Source organism: Toxotes jaculatrix, chromosome 10, assembly GCF_017976425.1.
Source record: "Toxotes jaculatrix isolate fToxJac2 chromosome 10, fToxJac2.pri, whole genome shotgun sequence".
NCBI classification, from domain to species: Eukaryota; Metazoa; Chordata; class Actinopteri; family Toxotidae; genus Toxotes; species Toxotes jaculatrix.
The window spans coordinates 13,243,128-13,263,725 of NC_054403.1; the positions used below are offsets into that span (position 1 = coordinate 13,243,128).

At 42.1% G+C, this 20,598-nt stretch overlaps 1 protein-coding gene across 4 annotated transcripts; it reads right to left on the minus strand.

Annotated features, from left to right (window-relative positions):
• Positions 1 to 783: 783 nt before the first annotated feature.
• On the minus strand, positions 784 to 18,691 carry kdm3b (lysine (K)-specific demethylase 3B). 4 transcript variants are annotated; one of them, XM_041048276.1, is made up of 25 exons: positions 18,199 to 18,691; positions 14,827 to 14,991; positions 14,033 to 14,146; positions 13,541 to 13,646; positions 12,040 to 12,164; positions 11,898 to 11,957; positions 11,082 to 11,780; positions 9,790 to 10,945; positions 9,492 to 9,708; positions 9,168 to 9,382; positions 8,877 to 9,029; positions 8,588 to 8,695; positions 8,330 to 8,457; positions 7,933 to 8,233; positions 7,570 to 7,823; positions 6,581 to 6,853; positions 6,264 to 6,435; positions 6,023 to 6,113; positions 5,617 to 5,747; positions 5,385 to 5,504; positions 5,053 to 5,076; positions 3,205 to 3,344; positions 2,750 to 2,926; positions 2,504 to 2,638; positions 784 to 1,825 (listed from the first exon to the last, which is right to left on the minus strand). In XM_041048276.1, the coding sequence occupies exons 1-25, from the start codon at positions 18,403 to 18,405 to the stop codon at positions 1,745 to 1,747; spliced, it is 5,352 nt and encodes a 1,783-aa protein (XP_040904210.1). In that variant the 5' UTR covers positions 18,406 to 18,691; the 3' UTR covers positions 784 to 1,744. The 4 variants fall into 4 exon arrangements, with proteins under 4 accessions (XP_040904210.1, XP_040904208.1, XP_040904207.1 ...); XM_041048274.1 differs by having other exon boundaries at positions 7,933 to 8,230; positions 9,790 to 10,981; XM_041048273.1 differs by having other exon boundaries at positions 9,790 to 10,981.
• Between the last annotated feature and the right edge of the window lie 1,907 nt (positions 18,692 to 20,598).

Consider the following 20,598-nt stretch of genomic DNA (forward strand, 5'->3'; position numbering starts at 1 on the left):
CAGTTAAACTGCATCGAGACCACTGCACAGTGACACACATTATGCAATTAACTCAATTAATCAAGGAAATCAGTGACAACAGATGGGGTTACTTAGAATACAAAACATCTGTGGTTGTTGAGAAAAACAAAATAAAATAATAAATCAGGTAAATTGAAGCCTGCATTCTCCTCCTTGGTAATTTACCAGTACATTCAAGCTTTCCTGCCCCATTTCTGTGATCTACTTACTAATTCAGACATGAGCAGTGAAAGCTGAGTGTGGCATCAGTAAAACACTTTCTGTTGGCTGCAGGTTTGAGACACAGCTAACGGAAACTGCCTTGCTTTATGGTGATTTCCAAATTTTAAACTTCGTCGGAATTCGTGTTTTAATTTCTCGCCAGAATGCAGTGAGAAAAGGTAACATTTTAAAACATCCACAACTGAATTCAAGATGCAAACATCAAATTTAACTCACATCAAAACATCACACAGAACATTTAGATGGACATTCAGACTAGTGCTGAAACTGGTACTTGATCGAGTGATTGTTGTCATTCATCAGCAGAAGTCCAAACATTTGCTCTCAAATGTTAGTATGTGCTTCTTTTACCTGTTTTATATAATTGTAAACTGAATATCTTTACTGGGCCATTAGTTCAAAACAATGTGTCCACATTGCCTCGGGCTCTGAACTTAACTGACCTGACACTGAGTATAAATGATGGTTAAAGGACCAGTTCAGATATTCTAATACGTTCACATGTCTCACAGATGTCCCCTGTAGCACACAAGCAAACAGTAATTTTTGTAAACTTTATTGTGAAAAATCAAACAGACTGCTAAGATCAATATATATATTGATACAATGTTAATGGCCAGTAGTTCTGTTCAGCTGCAGTTGTGATTCTTGAACAATGTTGTTGGAAGTCTTCAGGTCATTCAGCCCATGGGACAAAGATAGGTGACCAAACCCATGACTTAAAAAAAAAAAAACAAAAAAAAAAAAACTGCCCTCTCTGAAGTCCTTCTCATCATTACCTTGTGGTGTATAAAAAGAAATGACTTCTTACTCTAAAACTGAAATAAGAAAACTAAAAATACAAAACTTTGGTCTGCTTCCCTTCACTGGCTGCTTTTCAAATTCATTTCAGCCACAGAGGGCAGAAGCAATCAGCTGTTTAAAAACTCCAACAACAACAAAAAAAATCTACAAAAACAGGTTAACCTCGCTCCTATTGAAGAAAAAATAATATCAACGTCATCAAAGTAGGAAAGTTAGCCCAGTACTCACATTTTGTCAGTCGCTTATATGATAGCTGAACCTCTGCTCCAAAGGCACGTCAGCTTTTACCTCCCTTACTCTCACATCATACATATAGAATGAGAACAACAGAACAAACACACTGACCTTAAATACAGAGTTAATCAAAAAAAATAATAAAATAAAATAAAAATTTTAAAAAAGGAAAACAACTAGACAACTTTGAGCGTACTGTGTAACAGCGATAAAGGACTTCCTTCATCAAAGCGCTGACTAGCCCCTCCCAGTCTAATCCCTCCCCATATCAAATGTTCTCTTTCCCGAAAAAACAAATCTTGACTGCCCCCAAAAAAACACCTACACTCCCTCTTTGTACTCTGCAATCTGCAGCTTGTACATGTGTATGTAGGTATGCCATGTATACTGTGTGTGTGTGTGTGTACGTAGTGGAGTGGTCTTCAGAGGCTGGTTGTCTTGGGACAGCGTTAAGTGAGAGGAACTAAGGGCGTGCTAGTTTAGGTTCATGGGCCTTCAGTGTCCCAACGGCATCCTTCACTGCGTGATAGATGATGTTCTTCACCTGAGGAAGACGACAGGAAAAGTCTGTTAAAACAATGACAGACATGGAAACAATCTACTGCCTCAGGACAGTAATACATCATACCGACTAGTAGGCCTGGTAGGCCACTGACATTTTTCAATACTTGTGCAAATACAATACCAGATTTTTCCAGAGCTTTACTTAGTAAAACTGTATTTTTTTCCGCATATTTGAGACACACTTATGCTTGCAGCATTATAGCAGGGGAAAAAACAGCTTCTGCTTACTACTCCACTGCTCTTCCTAATGACACCTTTATGTGCTGTCTGGAAGATATTAAATTCATTTCAGTAAAAGGAAAGATTCAGCCAACACCAAATGAACGTGCAGTTACAAGCTGCGCTAAATGAACTGACATTTCATTTAGCTGCTTTCATTTGTCCGTATAATTTAAATTATACTGGCTGAACTTGATTTCCATCAGTTCATACTGAGTGTGAATTTCACTTGGGGATGATTAAAGTATCTATCTCTATCTAATTACAACTAACAAACCTAGTCTGAATTGATCACTTCCCTTGTATGTCAAACCAACAGATTATAAAGGTGTGAATACAGAGTTGTACGTGCTTAGAAACAACACTACACAAACATCACTGTCTCCTCGAATAAATGGGAATGGGACACTGAAACTGTTCAAGACAAAAGCACACCAACCTGTAGCTTGTCTTCGTGGTTTGTATGAGTAGTGGACAGGTGTCTGAACTCCTGGGTTAGTCTGAAACAGTGCCTCACATGTTCAGGAGACACAAAGTCCTCAGCCACCTTGATACAGCTGTACAGGTTGTGCACCTGGGAGTGGGAAGAGCACAGAACAAACAAGTATGTTAATGAGGGACATGAATCGAGTCATGGTACATTCATAAATGATGTGATATGTATATCAAGCTCTCTCAGCCTGACCTGGTGTGGAGCTCCCGCAGGAATGAACACGGCATCTCCTAAGAACTGTACAATGGCCCAGCCCTGGACGCCATATTCTTCATAGAGCCTACGGCGGAGCACCTGGTCCAGGTACCAGCTCTGGTCATGAATGGGGTCATGGTCTGGGGGGTTTTCTTGACCCTGCTCCTCTCCCACCTGACACAGATATAGATAAACCACGGCATCATGTGATTAATTTATCTGAACCACACAAATATCTCTGGTTGTTGTTGGAATACAGGCGATGATATCTCTAATTTCTGTTTGGCTATTAGTTGAAATCAGGCCGTAGGTAGTGCACCTTTTGTACAGTTCATCATCGTCTCTGTAAAGAAGCCTGAGTCTGAGGTTAAAATACGTCCCATCTTCACTCAATGACAATACAGCGTGACAGATCAGATGCTATTTGAGAGAGAAATCTACTGGCTGCTGACCTTGCGGAGCAGTTCCCTGATCTTCTCAGCATCCTTGGCAGCGTAAATGTGCCAGAGTGCTCCAGGTTTCTCCTGCCCCTCGTACACCCTCCGCTTCGTCATTTCATCCACATCGCCCTCCTCGATGGTGGTCATGACCTCTGGAGGACCAAACATAAACAACCACACACACATACAGGGCACCAAAGGGTCATCAGCAGTGTCTCTTTGACGACAGGATTTTACAGTAGAGTTTCTTCTAAGCGGTTGCGTGAATTTGGAGCTTTAGCTGCTGATGTTTCAGCGTTGCTTAAATATTGCTGTCTTTTCATTATTCTGGTTTGTTGACTGACTAAATGTATTAAGCCTCAGTTCTGGGACAGTGATTTGGACTGACAAGATACATTTTCATTTCCCTCCTTTCATAGCATAGTTTTTAAACAACTAATTTAATGTATGTCCATCATACTGTTGGAGCAGGGTTGTGGCTCTCAACTGGTGGCTCATGACTCTGTAATGGGTCACAGATCCATTGCAAGTGGACCGCAGGATTGAGTGCCACAGCAGTTTAATTCTGAAGTGTACTCATTTAACAGAGCTTCAAGTAAAACACTGTTCACAGCTGCATCATGTGGCTGTCATGACACATCTCAAGCAGAAGTTCTGCGTGTTTTTCCCAGAGAAGAACTGTGATTAAAAAAGAAAATGCGTCTTCACAGAGAGTATTAAAATAGCCTTTGGCAAAACATGAAAATGCCTCGGCAGGACTAATGAAAGCACTGCAAATTAATTATTAGTTTTGAGAAATCAGAGAAAACGGCTCAAATTTTCAATGATGCTTGGGCTGTGACTACCAAAAAAAAAGAAAAGATGGATCCTATGGCTGGACCAGTTGAGAACCACTGGGGCAAAGAAAAGGACAAGTTACAGACTACACAATCACATTTACTGGCACAACATTCACATCCACAGCCTAAGGTTGATTGTAGTAAGCAGCTGCTGAAACACTACTGACTGAAAGGGTACTAACCTCTCATTTTAGTACTGATTTATGAGTTATTCAGAAAGATGGTAAGTGGAAGCAAACACATCAGTGACTAATGTATTTGCTTTCGGAGGACCTTTGTCTTTCACCAGCCCAAGGTCCTTTTATTCCCAGTGTTTCTCTTTGCTCTCTAATCATGTGTGTGCATTTAGCAGGCTGACCAAAGAGGTATAAGAGGTTTGTCAGTGTGCACACACTGGGACAGTCATTATTCTCTGATCAATCACAAATTATTGTCTTACAGACATAAGTTTAGTTGCCAGGCTAAATCAGTGTGTTTCTTTTGAGGTGTGTGTAAAATCCCCTTTTCCTAAGAAGAGGAGGAGGGGCCAGTGTGTGATGACAGCATGCCTATGGTCATGCTGTTGGGTGTGTCTCAGTGTCACTGTCACAAGTGAGAGGAAGCCAATTCTAGATGCCCTTCATTCAAACCTTTCTCCCACAGTGTAAGGACCAGAGCACAGCTCACCCAAAGCTAGCAGGAATTCATGTTACTGCACCGACTGAATGCCAAACACTACGCACATTTTTAGAAAAAGCCTGAAATCAACCCAGAAGAAGAAAGTGCGGATCTCCAAAGGTCAACAACAAGAATTTCAGTACCATCTTTTAATTCATTTAAGGTGTAAATAAAAGTTGGCTTTTACATAGAAGTGTAGAACAGGGTACAAAACATGCCACATTAAAAACTAACAATTGGGTCCCAGCGCCCTGGCCCCTACTGCACAGATAATAACAGAAGGATGGGGAGGAGGAGTGAAAAAGGGGAGTTAGTCAAGAAGAAGGGCATGCTACTGAAGTAATACAATTGAAAGTCTACAGACCTTTGCGTCCAGTGATATCTGCCTCTGTGAATGAGAAATTTTGCCACAATGTAAATGAGTGAGACCCAGAGGTGGGTCTTTCCAGGGTCCTATCCAAGCCAATCAAGCCTGGAGCAACTAACAAGTATAAGCATGACGTTCAGAACACAGCTCTGAAAATACTCCGTAAGATTTTTCGGGAGGGATCAGTTAGATTAGGGATGAGTGAGTAATATACTTCTGGTAACACTTGGTGGTTCAAGTAACGGTGTAGTGCTGTAAGTGTTACGTGTGTGAGCGAGAGAGAGAGAGAGAGAGAACAAGACTGAGAGAGACACAGGAAGTTCACTGACCTTGCTCCTGGTCTCCGTCTCCTTGAGGGATGCCAACATAGACCATGACGTTGACGGCATCAGATACATCCAGATGGAGGTTAGTGGTTCCCACCTTCCTGTCTTCAGTCGAGATTAAGCCTGAGGGAAAGAAAGACAGTGAGAGAGAGAAGGTGTAGACAAACACATAAACATAAAACGGAGGGAAGGGGAGAAAGAGATGACTGGGAATGGAAAATTCAATTGTTCTCACCATAGGCATTGTACATCTTAGGACCGAGGTCAGGACGCACAAAAAAGTTAGGCAGACGTGCGGCAAGGTTTAGACGACCGTCTCTTTTTGTGTACTCAGGTAAGGGGAGGTTATCCATCAGATCGTCAAACCTGGGAAAAGTATGTGAAATCAATCAACTACGTGACAGACCATACACAAATAAGATTCATGTGCTGTGTTCTGTACTTTACAAATACAAATCAAAATACTACAAATACGGGTTCACAAAAAACCTGAAGCAAAACTCAGATAGTCCTTTTTTTTCTTTAATCTAGTATAATTAGTTGTGTGATAGGAAGAACCCCTTTCGGGATGAAGTGGGTGGCTTGTTTGGTTAGCAAATAAATGAAACGCACAAAAAGCAACATAATTCTGGGCTCCTCACCGTGTGGGCATCATGTCCCTGAAGTCTTCACCTGGAGGCCAATCCTTTAACTTTAACACCATTGGCTGGCCGTCACCATCTTGAAGTCGCTCTAAGTTCACAAAAAAAAAAAATAAACGAAAGAATCACGTTAGCTACCACTTCCCTGACATCTGAGAGAAATGGGTGATAACATAGCGGCAGGCACATTGAGCCAAACAACAAACAAGAATGATTTAGCAAAAATAATTTGGACACTCACTGGAAATGACCTGGAAGCCATCCCAGAAATCTCGGACCTTCACATCTGAGATGATAGCACAGTTTCTACAGTTGACCAGGTCTACATCCTGGTCTCCAAACTCCTCACTGAAGGCTTCGGGTCGCCACAAATTAGCTTTCAGACGTTTATGTATCCCTGACACCAACACAGGCTGCACACAAAGGAGGAGAGATCAGACAGATGACAGAGCAACAGAAGTCAGTGTACCCATGTTTCCCCAACAGCCAAACACCTGGCTGAGCTGTATTTCATCATTATCCTGAGAAAAACTGAGTTACACTAATTGCGGTTCTTACTTGTCCCTGCTTCCAGCACTCTCTGAAGATCTTCCAGTTGTTGCTGTTGCTAGGATCCTGTAGGCAGAGGAGTCGTCCGTCACAGAGCCAGGAGTGTGAGGTATGTGGTTCTAAAACGCTAAGGCCCATTACTCCATCTTTGCGTCCCCCCAACACACCGAGCTCGCCACCTTCAGAGGCCCCTGTGCGACGGCCTTCTGCCTTCTTGGTCTCCACAACCGATGCAATGATGTGATCCAGGAAGTTTGGGAGGCTGCTCTTCAGCTTGTCACTCTGACAGAGAAAAGATTTTTCTGTTACTCAGCTGTGCAGTCATACTTTAAAGGTGGATAATTTTAGGCAAAAGCCTCTTCATTTTTTTGGAAGCTTTTTTTTTCATTTTCCACCTTGGCATTTTCAAATTAAACGTTCTGGTTCATTACTACACCAGCAGATGGCAGCAACACAATTTGTAATAAATTTTGTAACTATATTTTGAACTTATGATTAACTAATTGACTTATATGAAATATTTCACACATTATTTGAAAACTGAAACAAATATGAGAATTTTACACTGGAAAAAAATCACAGAACTTTTCTTAGGATTTCCTGTTGTATTCTTCTGTAGAGTTGTAATAATAATAACTTTATGCATCACTTTTCAAAACAAAGTGCTTTACATGGTTCACAGTTTTCAACAGGATTACAACAAAGACAAACAGAAGATAACACAATTAAACAGACAATAAACACAACAGTAGCAAAAAAGGCGGGATAATAATTCAATAGTTAAATAGGCATACAGTGTGTGATGTGTGATTTGAACAGGTTTTTTTTCATCTTTTTTTCACAACTGATATATTTTTCAGTCTAATGTTCTTGGGCACACTTGCTTCCACTGCATAAGGTTAATTCAGAAACTGATCTTGCTGATGTTCTTTTTAGCACAGATGTGTACACTTTGGATACTTCATAAAACTACATGGAAGAAAGGTTTTTATACATACGCCTGCTGAGGTAAATACGGAGGGGAATGGTACCCCACTCTCTCCAGGGCCCTGGGGGAGTTTGCCAGGTCCGGAGTTGAGAAGATCCCGAAGACTGGACCCTTCAGGTTTGGACTGGGCCATGCTGGAGCCCAGTAACAGGCTGTTAAATAGCTTAGGGCTAGAAGCAGAAGGCTTTGACAGGGCACTGAGTGAGTCCAGGCCAAAGGGAGGCCGGCTGTCTCGACTCATCATGGAGCGAAGTGAACCAGACTCTGGAAGGTGGCAAGAACACAGTGATGTGACTTCAGCTTTAATTTAGATTTCGACTTTTTTTTACTCAGTAAGACTACACAGGCACTGCATTGCCCCATTTCTACTTACCCTTGGTGTCATCCTTGGCTTTCTGTGTGGCCAAGTCTGCCAGCCAGTGCAGCGCAGAGCTGTTGCCCTCTCCCGATGAGCGCGACTCCTTGGCAGAGGACTGGGTGAGGTTACAGGGGGAGGATGTACCGCTGGCGGAGTTACTAGTACTACTCACATTTTCCCCTCCGCCACTGTCTGATGCTGCTGCCGTTTGTGTCGTTTCTGTTTTGATCGCTGACGTTTCTCCTTCTGATTTTGGCATGGTGCCAACACCAGAAGCCGCAGCTGCAAGACCACCACCACCACTTGTTGTAGACTGCTGAGACAAGCACAACCAGATGTTAGCGCCTTCAAGTTTAACACTTAAAAATGGACGAATGTAGACTTAGAAAAAGATGCTGTGACACAACAGTACCTGTGAGATCCCATTGGGAGCACTAGGGCGCACAAGAGGCTTGGTGTGTCGACTGGCACAGGGACAATTGGCCTTAATACCCCATTTGCCTCTTGCCGAATGCACCATGTCCCCTATGTTGTAAAGAGCTATAAGAGAAAGGCAATAAAAATCAATCATTACAGCTCTTATTGTACTGATACAACATTGTATTTAACCCTGAATGCTCATGAGGTGGGGATTTATAGATTTATGACTCAATCATAATGTACATGTTACCTGTCCCAGGTATAATCTGCGTAGGCATGAGGTTCTGTGGCTCATGAGGTTGACCTTTGGCACACTTCAACCAAGAAAAAACCTCATCCTCTGGACCTTCATCTACATCTAAAGGAAATAACATATTGACCCGTGAGTCCTAAACCTCAAAACATGTATTCATCTAGTCAACCTGTTTATGTATTAAAAACAGAAAATAGAATAAAACAAGATAGGTCAACACAGTAACAATACAGAAAACTGGTTAACTTGGCTCTAAAGTTTCCCGAATGTCACTGCAAGAACTCACCCTCCCTTGGCCTGTTCCTGCGGAGCCGATAGCAGTCCAAACACACTCCAAAGCCACACTTGCGACACACCCAGTGGATGTTAAACAGGGTGGTCTCACACACGTCGCACATTTCCCTGACACCTCGTACAGCACGTTTCCACGCCACTTTCTCTGAAGGACAGGCCACAGAGAAAAAGAACCTGGATTATATACACTGACACTTCTGACAGGTTGAGTGTAGGACAAAAGCACAAGACACGACACTGAATGTAAGAAAAAACAGGCTCAGCAAGAGCCCTTTATACTCACGGTGAGGTTCCACCATCATCATGGCTTCCTTCTCAGACATGACCAGCTGGCAGAACTGGTCTCCCACATTGGCCAAGATGTACTTGGATGTATCGAGGTCAAGCCCCTCTTGGACAGCTGGTGCAGGAAGCCACAGACCCATTGCCATGGAATCACTCTGCTGAGGACTCAGGAAGCCTTCCACACGCAGTACACCTTTACGAGTGAAAGCCAACCTGATCACAGGCAACAAAAAAAAAAAGTTTATTCAGTAACAAATCATAGATAGAGATGATTGTATCCTCTGTTCTGATAACTTCAGGACAATCATACTATAATCCACACCTTCTGAAGTGGAAGAAACGACAGGCTACATTTGGGTCGTCGTCGTCATCACTGTCTTCGTCTGTATTCCGATATTTACGGTAACGCTCCAGGCGGCACTCACGGCACTTGTGCAAGTGAGGGGCAACATTGATGCAGGAACCATCCTGGAGAAAGGACTCACCAGACTGCTTCAAACGACGCACCTTGCTCTGGTCTTTTAACACAGACTGGCCCACTGGAGGACAAAACTTTGTGTTAATTCGGTTGCTTAGTTTGTTACCACAAAGGATTCAGAAGAAGTTCTTCAAAGGCTTACCTTTGAAAGGCTTGTTACGTGGACGGCTCTTAGAAGCCCCTTGGACCTTAGTTTTCTGCAACAATGCCCCATCCTGGGCAGCGTGTGGTGGCCCCCCTGTGACTTGGCCTTTCTCTGGGCCCTCCTCATTCTCACTCAGGTCTGACAGGTCACTGTTGCTGCTGGAGTCAGAGTCGCGTTTGGACGACTGGCCTCTTTCCTCCAGGGTAAACTTCTGAGACTGGCTCTGGTCAAAGGACACAGGTACTTCCTCCATTCCACCAGGGCCAGTGCCTCCAAACATGGGACAGCCTGACGTGGATGTTGGCATCTCCCCAACCTCCTTCTCCTCCTTTGTCACAGCCCCTTCACTCTGTGGCTTCTGAGATGAGGCCGATGCTGGAGAGGAGGAAGAGCTGGGTGAAGCAGCTGCTGTGAGTGCTGGGAAAGGGGAAGACAGAATTCCCTTAGGAGGCTCTGCCATAGTGAAGAGGTTTGGTTTGCTGTCTGAAGCAGGACCTAGGGTCTGTGGCTCAGCCCCACTGAGTCCAGCAAACGGTGTGTGGGAGGTTTTGTCCCCATATGCCAGAAATGGATTAGTAGGCTCTTTGGAGGCTTGCAGAAAAAGATTCTGGTGGCTATCTGAAGTATTAAAACCAGACTGAAGCCCTAAGCCCCCCGTAGAAGTTCCATTATTACTGCTCTTCTTAGAAGTACTTTGGGCTCCAGAGGGGGCAGTCAGACCACCAATACCAGAGCCTCTTCCAACTGCAGAGCCACTCATGCCCTGGAAGGCTGATGACGATTTGTTGAGCACACCATTTCCCGTTGGATGGGTCTCAGGCACTTTGGGCTGATCAGGCTTTTTCAGCCCTTCAGTGGAGGCTGCAGGCTTGAAAAGGCTTGGGGGCTCTTTACTCAGGCTCTCAGATACTGCGGTGAAGTAATTGGTGTCCTTGGATTGGGTCTGACCAGCAGTTAGGCTTGGGCCAGAGCCAGAATTCTGGTTCATACACTGGAAAAACAAGTTCTGGTCTTGCTGAGATTGAGTCTCATTCTTAGCTCCGCCAAAGCCAAAGCCAAAAGGCCTGGGAGTGTCCTGGGAGGTTGTGGTAGTGGTAGGAGCTCCATTGGTCTGTGAGGTAACATCTCCAAATACAGGAGCAGCGGGTGCAGCCTGGGGCAAACGAAAACCCAAGGCAGTTTTAGAGCCCTGAGAAACAGAACAGTATGGTAAAATAAAATTATATTAATAACAAAATGATGACATCACATAATGGCACTGACGGTATTGATCATATTGATTTTCTTACCTCAGTCTGGCTTCCCCAGGTTGGGGCTTTAGGACTAAAACCCACAGAGGCAGAAAGTGCCACACTAGGGCCACTGTCATGTGACCAAGAAATGGTGACAGGGCCCGGGGAAACAAGGGCAGCCGTTTTGGAAAAGGCTGACTGGGAGGCCTCCTCTCGGTCTGGCTGGGGGGATGGGGAGGCCTTGGGGGCAGGAGCACCAGGCACTAGGCTTGGCATCTGGCCTAGTGAAGGGAAAGATGTGGTGGAGAATGGAGAGGGAGCTGGTTTGAGGGGAGGAGGTGTGGGGGTGTGAGTTATGGTGGTGGTGGAGTCCGCTGCCCCCTGTGTAGAGAGTGAGCGACCATTTTCTTTGACGTGGGCTGGATAACGAGGAGTAGCGTTTGATTGGTCCATCTGGAGTGAGGAATTGGTGTTAGGGGACGACACTCTGCCTTGAGGAAAGGTTCCCTCTGAAGAGCTTCCGTTTTTGATTGTGCTGCTGACTCTTTCGCCAGAGTCTCCAACCCAGATCCCCATCCCTTCCACTGGGGTTTTGTTGGAGTCGCCACAGTTTTGTGCATCAGCTCCCGCATCTCCTGCTCCCTTAAAACGTTTCAAGTTCAAGTCATCCTCACCTTCGGAGGCAGTCCTACGTCTACGTCCACTATCTCCCTTCATTGTTTCACTGTCCTTCCTTCGTCGCCCATTCTTACCAAGCTAAAAAGGGAGACAATGTTAAGAAGTAATTCTGTCAATGCATCTTCTAAAGCTAAAGCTAAAGCTTAAAGTAATTCAATCGCCTTAAAGAAATAGTTGAACCAGTGACAACCTTACCTCCTCCTCTGCCAGCATGACATGTATCACACGAGGATCTACTATTTGATTTTCTTCCCCCTACAACAAAAAGGTATATAAGTGGCATCCTTTCATACAACATCCAGAATGTATTCAGGCAAAAACATTAAGCTGTATTTACCTTATCCAAGGTTATCTCCATAATGTGTGAGATAGGGTCATGCTGTGAGACCAGTCCAGAGGCCCAGCACTCCTCAAACTCTGGCTGGTACACACGAACCCTGCGTCCTTGAATAGTGTACGAACCTGAGGACAGGGACAGCAAGAAAAGTATGAGTTACTTTCTGGAAGATTTAAAACATATGTAGGCGATATATAACGGATGGCACTCGAGATTGTATTCAAATTAGGAACGATTAGTTTTGCTTCAAAATTGAAAGCAATTGCTAAGCAGCATAGGCAGGATCATACAGATTATTGCTCTGTTTGCATCTTAAAACTGTAAAAGCATGAAAGTCTCTCCATTTTGTCAGTTTACTGCAGCATTAGATGACCATTATGTTGCTGTTAGTTGTACCGAATTGAAAATTCTTGGCCGAAACCGAAAACCAAAAATGAGGAAACCAAGGCCGAAAACCGAAAAACTGAAACACCAAAAGAAGCTATTTTGCCAATCATTAGTATCATTGCATTTATGGCTATGATTGTGTACTAACCTCATTAAAATTGCAAGGCATTGCCATTACATAAATTAATATGAATGTTTCAAAGAATAAATTAATTTAAACAAGACTGTAAAATTGAATATGTTCTCTCATAAAAACAAAAAGTACATATAAGTCAAGTGCAAGTGTATCAAAACAAAGATTGACATAGCCCATGTGTTAACAACAACAAATGCACCAAGAATTACAGCGTTTTAAGTTTTAAACTTCCTTGCCTTTTCAAAAACGTCCGCCACAGACGGAGTGGGCGTGCTCGGAGGGATTTTTCTTTTCTGCCCCGCAGTCTTCTCATATTCAGCACAGCAATCGAGATGTTTGGATTTCAGGTGATAAATTAAACCCAACGTGGAGAACTTCCCTGCAGTTGCACCCCCTCTTGAAATTTCAACAATACATGTTTTGCAAATCGCTATCCGTGTGTCTTTCTCAGATTTACTGGAATACGTCCACACCACGTATATGTTGGCCTTTCCAAACAAGCTCGTACTGGCCGCGGTTTTCACTTGCGTCATCACAACATCCTGTTTTGGCCGTGTTGTTTCTGTGATAAAAGTCTTTTGGCCGAAAACCGAAAATGCACTTTTGGGCCATTTTCGACCGAAAATTTTCGGTGGCCGAAAATATTCGGTGCATCCCTAGTTATCAGTATGTCCTGCCAATAAAAGCTTAGTTCTCTCCATTGCACCCTGCATCTACATCAACATCACATTCTGCATCAGTCCATCTGTGTCATGTTCTCACTGCTTGACATCATTTTTTAGCTGCATCTAATGGCAAATGTCAGGTTTAAGCATTTCAAATGAACTCCAGTGTTTTCCAGTTGTAATGTTGCTAACTTGAGCAGGTGCCCAAAATAAAAACATTATATGGGAAACACTGTTAAGACAAAATACCTCAGAGAACCCATACAGACAGTAAAGGAAAACAACCTGAAAACTGGTGAACGTGGAGTCTTACCCTTCCTGAAGATCTCTTGCAGTTCAAAGTCAGTACGCCAGCTGGAGATGGCAGCCTGCAGGGAGGGGTGCTCCAACAGCAAAGGGTGTCTTATGTCTTTATCAACCTGTACAAGGACATGATGCACATTGTCCTGAAATAGTGCTAGCTGTACAACAATAATGTGGAACAAAAATGTGTGAAACTTCAACGATTATTTGACTGGTTTATCATTTTGTTTAAATGTCAAGTTTTATATAAATACATACATAAAACTGATGGAAAAACCTAGAGGTATTCAGTTTACCGTCAAAAGAAACAGAAAACAGCGAGGAAATAATCTCTGAGAAGTCGAAGCAGATAATGTTTTAATACTTCTCGATAAATATCCTAAATAAATAGCTGAAAACAGAAATACGTTTTCTGTCAACTAGCTGGTTTATAAGCTAATTATTTTAGCACTCAACAACACAACTAAAGGTTTAACAAAAAATCTAAAACAAACTTACATACCTCAAACCTCTGGACAGTTTTGTTATCAGGTAGGAACTCAAAATTCTTGTTTCCAAAATACTCTACAGGAACCAGCGATCCTAACCCCACTCTATCCACTAGGGAGCGGAAGGCCTGAGGCAAAAGACAAAAAAATTATTTTAATTCTTTGACCCTGTAGAAAAATATTTGATATTTGTACTCAAATCAACAGGAAAAGAGCAACAAGAAAACATCCATTTTACATCTTTTCTTCTGCTAATAACACCCACATGAACAAGTTAACTGACCTCAGACATGAAGTACAAGCACAGGCAAATGGCCAATGAGTACTAACAAAAACAATTCAAACTGAAGGGTGAGACGGAGCTGCGACTACAGTTGTGAGCCCAGTCTGGGTGGGAAGGGTGGACCTGGGAAGTGACAGGTGTCTGTTGCCCATATCAGGGTCAGACATGAGAGTGAGGGAAAAGTGCAAATTTCATTTACAAATGAATCTAAATGCCCTTGAATTTCAAATATGTGTATTTAAATCACAGTCACATCATAGCATTTTTTCTGCATATCCTCACTGACAAGTGCGTACTTTGTTGTTTACATCAACTCTCTGGAAAATGTTGATGATTTTGTTACTTATAATTACAAATGGTCAAGGTCCAGCCTTGAGAAGGAATACTTAAGGGATTGAGCCCATCTGGCAGCCATGGTTGGCCTTGTGCTGATGCCCCACTTCAACAGGTAGCCTTGATCGTTTCAGGGCTTGACTTGTATACATAGTGCAGATGCTCACATCCAACGTCCAACAGATCACTCACCAGAGCGGGCCAGGCAGTGGCTGATGCTGGGGCTCCAGTAGTCCCAGTGCCATCGCTCCGATTTGCCCAAACAATGGAGTCTTCTACCAACACGGCTTTCACCCCTTTATCGTACACCTGCACCCAGGAACAACGCTGTGAAGCATTCTCAAACTCCACAAATACCTGCAGCCAGACCAAAAAAAAGAGAGAGCCTAAATGTAAACATAAGAAGTTTTAGGAGACCTCAGATGGCTACAGTAACTGTCTTAAGTTTAAGCAACTCTAAGAAATAAAATTCTTTCATGAAAGAGCATTTCATAACTGTGATCATTAACTTTGTCTTGTGCACGTTTAATAGAGAACCTGTGCTGCTCGAACAAGAGATTGGTAACAAACTTCATTTTTCACAGAACGAGTAGAACTAGGATATAACTGACTCACATTGGCAGTCACTCTGGAAGGGTCATAAGAAGGAGTGCCTGTCAATCATTAGTTATCTTACTACTTTTGTTTTACACACTTTGTACCTGTCTTCTAATTGTTTTCAAATTTGACTCTTAAGTATTATTTAATTTGAAATAAGAGGATCATATGCACGCACTAGAGAAGCTCCAATTAGTCATGAATGGATTGGAATTAGTCAACGTTTGTCTTAGGTGGTTGTATTTCTTTGTATAAATCTTCCTTTATCCGGGTAGGCTCAGTGAGCATGACTGCCCTTTCTTAGTAGTTCTCACATTAACACTGAGAGATACACAGTAGCAGACCATTAAGATGCCCAGCACAACCACAGACATCTGTGGGACACGGAGAAGCCCAAGCAAAGCAGTCCAGGGGTTAAGAAGTCCAGAAAGATAATGTAAGAATATGTTACAATTACTATAATTTTGTCTCTTAATGCCAGACATTTTAGTTATGCATGCTCTTCTCTGTGTCAAAGTAACAGAATAAAAGTGCTATGCACTGATTAACAACAGATGATCCAATTTAAGTGACAAAACTCCTCAGCCAGTGTTTCAAAATTAAATTGAACAACTACACAGTTAACTTCACAGCACGCACACCTGGGGTTTGAACCACTGACTATTATCACACCCTCTGAAGACACTGTGACACAGTTATCAAGTTGATAGCAGAGGTTTATTATGTGGACTCAAGTGAAGTAAAATACCAGGCGCCGCTAAGCTCTTGGCTAAAGCTGTTTTGTGTTACAAAGCAAGCTGTGAGAAACAGATTGGACTGTGCCTCACTCCCTCAGCCACTGCTGCTCGTCAAAACATCTGATTAACATCATCGATGCCAATGCCTAGCCAATTACCCGCTTGCATAGATTTGAAAAGAAAAAGATCTGTATAGTGAGTCTGTGAGAGAGAGAGAAGATAAACTGAAGCTGACACTTGGTGAGTGACACCTGGCTGCATTAGTATAATGTGTATATTGTTGTGCCTGCATTAACTGGGTGAAAAAACAGATCAGGTTAGAGGTGAGACTTGAAGCACCATAAGGTGGTGAAACAGCCTTACAGCAAGGGTGGGGTAATACTGACAAATTCAAACATCTTGGTATTCTTTTGCTATACTGTATTTCCATATTAATTAGTGTGTAACAATATTTTCTTGTACAATAAAAATGTAATAACAACACAATGTGTATCTGGATCTGCTGCTTAACCAACATGTTGCACTTTAAGAAACACTATTATCAAAAATCACAAGTGGTGAGTCATCAAACATGATGAGAAGCAAACCCCAGGATGATTCCTAGTGTCACATCACTGCACTGACATGTCCAGACTAACAGTCACAAACCGCTGAATCTAGCCTCGCAACAAAAGTCTTAAAAAGCACAAATGTGTTTTTGTGTTATTTTATTTGTCAAGCACCAGTAACATCAGAAAATTGCCATTTGCTCTGATTGGTTGAGATTAGACCACGTTCAGGAGGGTCATGGGAATCAGGGAAGTAAACTTAGACCTAAAACCCATCTTTATTTTCTTAGAACAAAAGCTGGAATGGTTCCTGGTGACCCATGACAAACTCTACACAGCAAGGTAATAACATTTTTTTCAAACTTAGTGAACAGGTGCACAGTCCCACGTGTCTTTGTTTATTTGTTTTTTCTTCTTATAATGACAATAGTTCTGTAAGCAAGTGATGATCATGGAGGGGGAAACCTGTTTTTGACTCTGTCCCTTTATACCAGTTATTCAAAAACTTGAACATGATTGTCCTGTCAAGTCCTGTCGAGTATCCTGTCAAGGTTCAAAATCACAGCAAGGCAGAAAACTAATTCCTTTCTCGAAAAAGACATTTAAGCCCCAGCCCCATTAATCTTTATATGACCGATGGATCATATTTTTCTAACAAAAATCCATTTTGGTGAAGGCACACCTCAGAGGAGAGAACCAGTCTTTACATGCAAAAAATAAACATAGAAGGAGAATCTAAGTTTGATAGTTTTGTTTGAGTCTGCTTATTTCCAACAAATAAGGGGTGCACTTCTGCAAAAACAACCCAGAGGACCATCACTAATTACTGTCCTTAAATAATTAATTTTACTTTGTTTAATAATACATACCACAGTCAAAGTAGGCACCACTGGAGGATTAATTCATTTAATCCTCACTTTGCTTACTTTTAAATCAGGTGATTTTATTGAGAAAAGGCCTGTACAAATCAAGTGTTTATGACAATTTAAATCATTCTTTTTCATTGTAATAACCTGCATGTTAGTTAATAAGAGTGCCCTTTTTAATGTAGGTCATCCAACATCCCAATATTTGTTTTTTCTCACTGCACAATGTAATCTAAACACAGCTTGGGAATATTGGTTTCATTCATTCAAGTTTGAGTTAAATCACAAACTTTAGCCTAAGTCTGAATATTTAACAGCTCGGACCCCAAAGTAAAGTAAAAGAAATTCCTGGTTCATCCTCATATGAATGTGAGGCCTTTAACTACACTATCGATGGGAACTGACAAGCTAATGCTGTTATCCACTGCTGATTTCCGCCGTTTTATTACAGTGTACTGGTCGTTTAATTGGCTCTGGCGCATCTGTGTTTTGCAATTTATTTCTACGAGGTAACGATTAACATTTCTGGAGCTGCATGTCATTCGTTTAAAAGAGCTAAAAAGCGAACAAAGCAAAGGCCAGAAAATCCCCGGCCTCGAGTTTAGCTTCGTCTCACTGCCTGCGACTTGCAGCTAGCTAATATATGCTTGAGCTAACGTTACCGGCCGACAAATGTACCGACATTGCCGTTTGAAAAAAAGAGCTCAATGAGGTAATAAAAACATACTTCATGGCTAGCACACATTTTATATACTTATTGGTGGGTATCGGCACATTAGCTATGCAGTACGGCACCATTTGTATGTAAACACTGACCGTCAGCCCTGCAGCAGTGCTTGTTGTTGTAGCCTCTCCTTCGCTAACCTCCGGGGCGGCCAGGCCGATAACGCTCACTGCCCGCACCGTCCCCCGGAGCCAGTCCCGGGCCCAGGCAGCCTGTTCCGGCTCGGATCCATTCGCGGACCTGCCGTCGTCGAGGAGCAAAAGCAGACGCTTCCCTATCAATTCGAGAGAGTCCCCCATGGTTCGCTCGCAAGCTAGCTGCCTTTAGTGAGCCACCATGAACAGAGTAACTTCTCCGCCTGGGATGGGAACTCAAGAACGGCAGAAGACGAGCAGGAAACAACCACAACGGCTTCGTGTTCAGCGTTCGCGCACAAGAGAGCTCGTCTCACCCGTTGCACCCGCGGGCACGCAGCGGTGGACCGAGTCACGCCGGCAGTTTACAGTGTCGAGATGTTATTGTCCTCGGTGCTAATGCGACTATCCTGCTCTGTCCGCCATTGAACCCTGCAACAATCAAACGCACTCCTCGTAGACAGGCAGCACTGCGGAGACAGAGAGCGAGTGTGTGTGGAAACAGCGACCTCCAGTGACGGGACTGTGTACCAGGACCAGGACTCGCACCCTGCGCTGGAAGAGGGCTTTGTTTTTCAGGATTTTCCGCAGCGGAGGCGGACCGCCTCGCCTGAAATAAAGAAATAAAAAGTTAAATCACTGTAATGAAATAAAACATTACTTATGTTAAAGTCAAGTAGCCTGCTGGGTTTTTTTGTAACAGATAACCATATTTATATTTACAAGTTACAAAGATCTGAATATATTTTTTTAATTCATAGGGAAACATTTTGATCATGATTCCTTAAAATTGAATTCTAAAACCGGACTCCATACTTCCATACTGCAGTTTCTAGTTGGCTTCTTATCACTGGCATTATGTTGGATGATTAATCAGGCATTTTCCCAATCATTTTTATTACCTAGCTCTGATTTCTCTATTCAGCCCAGGTACCTATTGTTTAGGCCATTTTCTACAAGCTAAATTGATCACAAGATGATCAGTTAGGGTGCCTGACCGCCTCTGCAACATAATTTTCTGGCCAGTCTCTTAGTCCAGGAGTTGAACATTTTTAAAAATTCTGTTATTTTAAAACAACAGCGTAATCTAGGGGTACACATCACAGAAACCCCATTTTTTTTATTATTTTTTTTTTAAAGAAAAATTAAGACAGTTACAACAAAGAGAGACAGGACCCATAAACAGAAAATACAAGCTACAATAGAAGTACCATTTAAGTAGATAAATACCTAAGACAAATGATCACTCTTATATCGCTCTGATACAATTTCTATTTCATTTTTATTATTATTCGTATTAGTAGAAGTATTAATAGTAGTATCGGTAGTAGTAGTGGCAGTAGTAGCAGTAATAGTGACAGTAGTTGTATTGGTGTTGTTGATTTTAACTAACACTAGGAGGTGCTACACTGCCACAAACTCTGCAATGCACTGTGTTGAGCAGTGAATACTTAAGGAGATGTTCTACTTGAGTGAACACTGACAGTTCATACATTTTTACGTTCAATTACTAATCCTTCAAATACCACCAGTAAAGTAACCCAGGGGCTATGGAGCACTTGGTTATCAAAATTTAGGACACAGAGTACAATACATTAAATTTTCATCTATAAATATGTAGAACTGTGACTTCTATTTTTGTGAATGTAAGGCATCATAACCTTTTCGCACTGTGATATTTTCAGCTGTGTATTTTTGCAGTGTTGAGTGTTCTTTGGACACAAATAAAGAAGTGTCAATACTGGTCAAATTATGTTTTGGCACACACAAATAACTGCATCGTGTATTACTGGAAATGTGCAAATTAAGAATGTTCTTTGGTCTCACAAGAGTTTTATATTTAGACACTGCTTTTGCATAATAATAATACGTTCCAAATGAAAAGCCATACAGGGGAACAAAGTAACACTGATGTCTTCTATTTGAAAAATACCACCATATTTATTCATGAGTTATACAAGATAAGATACATCATACAGTATGTACAAAATTTCAACATTAAAATATCAAAAAAGATAATAAAACAAATATTTATCTTTCATTTTATAAAAACCTGCATCTTGCAGACCAGCGGCTTCAGACTGGCTCAATGCTTCAAGTCAGCTATTTGTTTTTTTCTTGTGAAAGGTGATATTTATAAATTGGGGTGTTAGGTTATTTTGAAAGAGCTGCATGTGCCAAGCATGTATAGGTTACCTATGTAAACCAATGCCTCCGTGCCTGTAAAAGTATGCAGTATGTGCAAGGACCTTTGCCTGAAGATGTCTGCGTGCACATGTGTGGATACATGTAAGATGTACATTTGGAAAGCCACCATCAACATACACTTTAAATGCATACACTACCGGTCAAAAATTT

What these genes read in the sequence shown, in the direction of transcription:
- kdm3b (XM_041048273.1), bottom strand. Translation starts at nt 18,405, where the DNA reads ATGGGGGACTCTCTCGAATTGATAGGGAAGCGTCTGCTTTTGCTCCTC. An exon ending in CCACTGCCTGGCCCGCTCTG is followed by an intron (nt 14,147 to 14,826) that starts GTGAGTGATCTG and finishes CTTTTGCCTCAG; the next exon opens with GCCTTCCGCTCCCTAGTGGA. An exon ending in AGACGGAGACCAGGAGCAAG is followed by an intron (nt 5,077 to 5,384) that starts GTCAGTGAACTT and finishes TCTCATTCACAG; the next exon opens with AGGCAGATATCACTGGACGC.